Source organism: Beta vulgaris, chromosome 7, assembly GCF_026745355.1.
Source record: "Beta vulgaris subsp. vulgaris cultivar EL10 chromosome 7, EL10.2, whole genome shotgun sequence".
NCBI lineage: Eukaryota > Viridiplantae > Streptophyta > Magnoliopsida > Caryophyllales > Amaranthaceae > Beta > Beta vulgaris.
The window spans coordinates 41,091,399-41,097,462 of record NC_079208.1 but is presented as its reverse complement, the minus strand read 5'-3'; the positions used below and the strand labels follow the sequence as shown (position 1 = coordinate 41,097,462).

Here is a 6,064-nt window from a genome sequence, read left to right as displayed (position 1 = left end):
CAGCAATAGCTTGGCCTATTGCTGCGGTTTTTTCCCAAAACCACGGCAATAGGCCCTAGTACAGGTAATTTTTTTTTTTTTTTTCATTTTACCATCAAATTTAAAAGAGTAAAATCAAGCAAGTAACCCATCCACTATCCATCAAATTAACATATAAATTTCTTTAAGATATAAAGATAAAAAAGCTAGTTACATAGATAATACAAAAAATCAAAAAGTAAATGAAAAATCAAAAATAAAAAAAAAAACAATTACAACTAAATGACTAATTACAAAAAATATAATAAATACAAAAAATATATTAAAAAAATAAGAAACTGAAAATAAAAAACCCTTAAACAAACAATAAGAAACTGAAAATAAAAAAACCCTAAAATAAAAAACTCGCAATAAGAAATTGAAAAAACAAATTGAAAAATCTCGAACGATCCACGAGCAAGCAACGACGCGAAAGCAAACAAATCTCGTCGAACAAATTTCGCCCACGAGCAAACTTGAACTCGAACGACCCATGAGTAAGCCAGCGACCAGCGAAAGCAAACAACGACAGACAAATTTCGCCGGCGAGTATAAATTTCAAACAAATCTCGCCGGCGAGAACAAATCTCGAACAGGCTCACAAATTTCGAACAGATTACGAGTTAGAGAGAGAAGATTACAAATTTCGCCGGCGTTAACTGGAGAAGACGCAAATGTCGAACTAATTTCGCCGGCGAGTAAAAGATAGTGAATGAATTCAGGTTTTCTTTGATTATTATAAAAAGGTTGCTTTGATATTTATTTTGATTACTAGAAAACCAACTAACCTATTTTGTTATAGAATGGGCTAATATTGATTTTCCCAAAAACACTTCAACAATATTGATTTGATCGGTAATTGTAATGTTGGTGAAATGTTCATATATTCTTTTTTGTATTTATTACTATATCCGTTTCTAAATAATGGTTACATTTCTAACTTTTGATACTATTAACAAGTAAGTTTCGATTTGACTATCATTACAATTTATGGATAAAATAAAAATATAGTCAGTAGGATCTTATTTGATTCGTCTCGATATGTACTTTTGAAACATGAAATTTTTTTATAACTATTACAAATACATGATTAAAGATATAATGATCACCGTTTTGCATCAATTTTTATGAATAGTGATAGTATAATAAGTACTTCCTCAGTAATTTTTCAAATGCAACATTTTACTTTTTGGTTAGTATATGAAAGTAATCAAATATTGCAAATGCAGAATCATCATTAGAACCATCATACTTGCCGACCACCGATGAAAACAACGGTAGTACTTCCTCCGTCCATAATCTAGTGCTTACATTCCTTTTATGGTGTACCAAAATGTTATGCTTATTTTCTTTTTTATCAATCTATTTAGACTAAATTATCCTTCATTTCTACATAAACTTTCCAAAATACCCTTACATTTTCTTAAAATATGTGTCCTTATTTATTGTTTGACACCATTTCAATGAACATTTATTGCTTTTTTATTTTTATTTAAAGGAAAAACCAAGTAAAGAGTTAGCTCCAAGTAAGACAAATTAAAGGTACCAATAAATCACTTACTCCTTCCATTTCCCTTAATTCTCGTGAAAAATTAGAATTAAGCACTAAATTATGGGATGGACGGAGTATTATTTAAAGATGATAGTATGTATTAGTTGCCTTCTTTCGAAGAGTTAATGAAATTAAGTGGTGGAGGGCTATTCCGTTCTCATTCATCAAACTTATAAATAATAGTGTATGGGGGTTGATTAAGTTCCATAACAGTCATGAGGAACCAGTACAGACCGTCATTGTCAATACATTTGCTATAGGGTCGTTGACTACGTCATACTGATTTTATCAAGATACCTTGATGGTACTCCTAACCTAGGCCATTCTCATATGGGCATGGGTCTGATCTGGTGATTATCTAATATGCCTATGGGCCTTAAGATAAGTATTGGAAGAGGATAGAATTGTATCCAACCAATAGAAGCAGAGTCCTACCTTAGCAAGCACATTGTCGGCTCCTATAAATACCCCTTTGAACTGAGTCATAAGGTACATTCACATATATTATTATACTCTACTTGAGATATACCGACTATTAACCTTTACTGACTTAGGCATCGGCGGGGCGTTCTTCGGATCAACCCACGACGTTGGTTTACGTGTTCTGTCTTGCAGGACATCAAACCAGCTTATACGCTTGAAGGATACCTGTTCACTCCAACGCATTTATTCCATACCGGAACAATTGGCGCTAGAAGGAGGGGCGAATCATACCTTTAGTCTTAAAACATAATTTTGCCAGCATACCACTCTCATGGATCCTAAGTAGACTTTTGGGATACTGAAAATTGATGAGAACAATGTTCTACTCGGAAATCACCACTGGGATCTTCAAAGCCACCTATTGATAAGGGGAAAAGTGTTAATGGGACCCCTCAGCAAATAACTTTGAAGCTCTCCCACATATGTTCACCCCTGAACAACTCAGGACTGCTGCGGAGGTCTTTGAAGCCATGGTGAGCCAGACTTCACCGACCGGTCATACCGGCAAGCGTCCCCTAAGTAGACCTCATAATCCTGTGAGAAAGATGCGTTCTTTCGCAATGGGCCACCAGGGTGACCAAGGCCGGAATGATCAGGATCAGGTGGAGAATTCCAAGACTCCCACGGAGCCACTGGGGGTGGAGGTGAAGAGGAGTGAACAACTCAGGAGCGCTGCGGAGGTATTCCAAGCCATGGTGAGCCAGACTTCACCGACCGATCATACCGACAATCGTCCCCTAAGTAGGCCACATAGTCCTGTGAGAAAGATGCGTTCTTTCGCAACGGGCCGCCAGGGTGACCGAGGCTGGAATGATCAGGATCAAGTGGAGAATTCCAAGACTCCCACGGAGCCACTGGAAGGTGGAGGTTAAGAGGAGGATCAGTTCACTAAGATCCAGCAGTCAACTCAGCCTAGGAGAGAAAGCGAATATCGGCGAAGAGCACCAGTATATCTTCATAATTCCCCTTTCTCGACGGCTATACTCCAGGAGCCTATGGAGAAAATCAAGATGCCGACATGTAATAATAACGGTAAGACAATTCTGGAGGATTACATCTCGACGTATGAAGGACGCGTGTTGTTGTACACTAATACCTACTCGGTATGGTGTAAAATTCTCCCTTCTACTCTGTCTGGGCTAGCCAAGACCTGGTTCAGGAGCATACCACCGGGACCTGTCTTTGACTTCCGGGAGCTCACTTCAATGTTCGTGACGCATTTCGTCAACAACAAGCGTAGGGAGAAAACTGCCGGCGAATTGATGTCTATCAAGCAGGGAGAGACGAAAAGCTTGAGGGATTACATAGGACGCTTCAACTCCGAAGCCATCATTATTCCCAGCTTGCAGCAAGAGGTAGCAGTCCTAGCTTTGATGACAGGGTTAAGAGAAGGAACTGCCTTCAGAAGCTACCTAGGTCGCAAAAAGTTAACTAGCCTGCTTTTCCGGGGAGAGGAAGTTGACAAGGTGGCGGCTGCAAAGCGACCCGAAGGAGACGAAAAGGAGGAGGATAAAGAGAAGTTCCAAAAAGACAAAATGCCGGTCAGCTTTGGAAGAAAATAGGAGAGTAATTCGGCGAAAAAAGGACATGAAGGGCGATCTGAGAATTATTGAAATTACACTCTTCTAACAATGTCCAGATCCGAGAGTTATGAGCTCCACAAAAAGGACGATAAGTGGCAGAGGCCCAAGAAGATGTTCTATATGGGCCGGGATAAGTTGAAGTGGTGTGACTTTCACCGTGATTACGGTCATATCACCGATGACTGTAAAGATTTGAGAGACGGGATCAAAGACGTGGTACGAAGAGGTTACTTCAAGCAGTACCAAGCAAGAACAGATCGAAGAAACCCTCAAAGAGGAGACTAAGACAGCAGTAGGAAGTCGGTAAAGAAGCGGGTCACCGAGATTTATCTTATCTCAGGAGGACTGGCGCACGGAGGTAGTATCCACAGTGCTAAGGCTAACCTAAAAGAGGTTTGGCACCAGGTGAACTACAATAACACCGGACAGTGGTCGGTCACCCAAGCATGATGTCGGTAGCATTTACGTCAGAGGATGCTAAGGGGATCATTTATCCTCATGATGACCCCTTGGTAGTATCTTTGCAGATCTCAACTTAAATGGTTCATCGCATCCTGGTGGATGGCGGCAGCTCCGCCAACATCCTGTTCATGGACACATTTGAGAAAATGGGTCTTGGGGTGTCGTGTCTAAAACCGATCTCGTGTCATGGGATCGGGTTAACCAGGGCGTCTGTTGTCCCCGAGGGCACCATCAAGCTGCCGGTCAAGATCAGAGAAGGGTTCCAATCCAGGGACTTGATGGTAGAGTTTCTGGTGGTCGACGTCCCGGCCGCATATAACGCCATCATTGGACGACCGTTAATCCACGATGTACAGGCGGTGGTATCCACCTACCATTTGACGATGATTTATGCGTCAAACACAGGAAGGCCGAAAAAAGTAAAAGAGAATCAAGAGTCATCTAGGGCATGTTACCTAACGGCTCTACAGAATTCTAATCACAAGCGACCGGCAGAAAAGCTACCATCAGAGAGAAAGAGGCGCAGGGCGGAAAATAAGGCCAAAAGGGACTTATCAATGGAAGACTTCGAGGGAAGGCTGAAAGACTTGCCGAGACTTAGCCCAAAAGGCGAGACGGAAGAAATCAGCCTTGAGCTGCAAAGGCCAGAGAGAACGGTCAAGATTGGGGCCGATTTGGCGGACTATGTCAAGGTCAACTTGATAAGTCTTCTGCGCAACCACACAGAAGTCTTTGCGTTCTTGGCAGATGAAATGCCCGGGGATTGACCCGGCGTTCATGGTTTACCGATTAAACGTCAATGAGGACGTGAGGCCTGTAAAACAAAAGAAAAGAAACTTTTCTGCGGAAAATAATTGTAATCCCCCACAATTTTAAAGGATTTTCATAAATATATTAAAGTATTTATGTAGTTTTATTTAAATCCAAATGAGTTTGGAAAATGATTTGACTTTTAAAAAGGGTTGACTATTTTAAAAGTCAACTAAAAATATTTTTCATAGCTTAATAAAATTTGTAATGTTTTAATTAAGCATGTTTTAATAAGAGTTTTAATTATTAAAAGCGTATTTGAAAAGGAAGCTTAATGGAATCAAAAGCCCAAAAGTGATAAAAAGGGAAAGGGTTATTTGATGACAAAAGTCCTAATGAGTCCATCTTATTAATCATCAAAGTTTTAAGTATTAAAATCTCTTTTTCTAAGCCCAAAAGGAAAAGCCTCTATTTAAATATCCTAAAACCCCAAATTATTTCACCCTACACATTATTTTTCTCTCAATCTCACGTCACTTTCTTTTTCCTCTCTTCACTCGTTTTTTTTCTCTCACCCGAATCTGATTGGCCAGATTTCTCATAGTTCCGTTCATTTTAAGCCAAAACTTCCTTCTTGAAAGTTGTAGATCTCGAAAAGTTATTGAATTTAGGATCAAGAATCACTCAATTCCGATTCTTATTCTATTAGTTATGGCCTTTGCAAGTTTAGCGATTTTGCTGCCATAGGTCTCTCGCGATTTCGGTATTTCACTCTTTTTCTTCCTGTTTCCTTTTGATTCTTTTCCCCGTTTTCTCATATATTAATTTCATATATATTATATATTGAAAGAATAAATTTTCAATTGTTATTATTTTTAAATTGAAGTTTTATTTATCAAAGTATGGTTTTTTAGGGTTTTAATTACTAGAAAACCATAGTTGTATGTTATACACTATGAGATTGTTTTAATTTATTGATTTTAAACATGTTTATATGTTTTAAAGAGAGTTATTAAGGTTTATAAGTGCTGCAATTATTTCAGAAAATAAGTATTTTAAGAGTTTTAAAGGATTTTTAATCACTAGAATAGTTGTATTATACTAGGGATTAAAAAAATAGCGAAAGGTTGATACGTAAAAAGATTTTAAAACACGTTTAAAGGAGTTTTGATCGTTTTAAAGTTGCTGTAAATTTTTAGTACAAGATATTTATTTC

At 38.5% G+C, this 6,064-nt stretch overlaps 2 protein-coding genes across 2 annotated transcripts; both read left to right on the top strand.

Moving 5' to 3' along the window:
• The first annotated feature begins 3,063 nt into the window (after positions 1–3,063).
• On the top strand, positions 3,064–3,615 carry LOC104899480 (uncharacterized). Its single transcript, XM_048634048.1, has one exon. The coding sequence runs from the start codon at positions 3,064–3,066 to the stop codon at positions 3,613–3,615; it is 552 nt and encodes a 183-aa protein (XP_048490005.1).
• Positions 3,616–4,175: 560 nt separating this feature from the next.
• On the top strand, positions 4,176–4,865 carry LOC125491966 (uncharacterized). Its single transcript, XM_048634047.1, has one exon. It carries the CDS (start codon positions 4,176–4,178, stop codon positions 4,863–4,865), a length of 690 nt encoding a protein of 229 aa, XP_048490004.1.
• Positions 4,866–6,064: the final 1,199 nt, after the last annotated feature.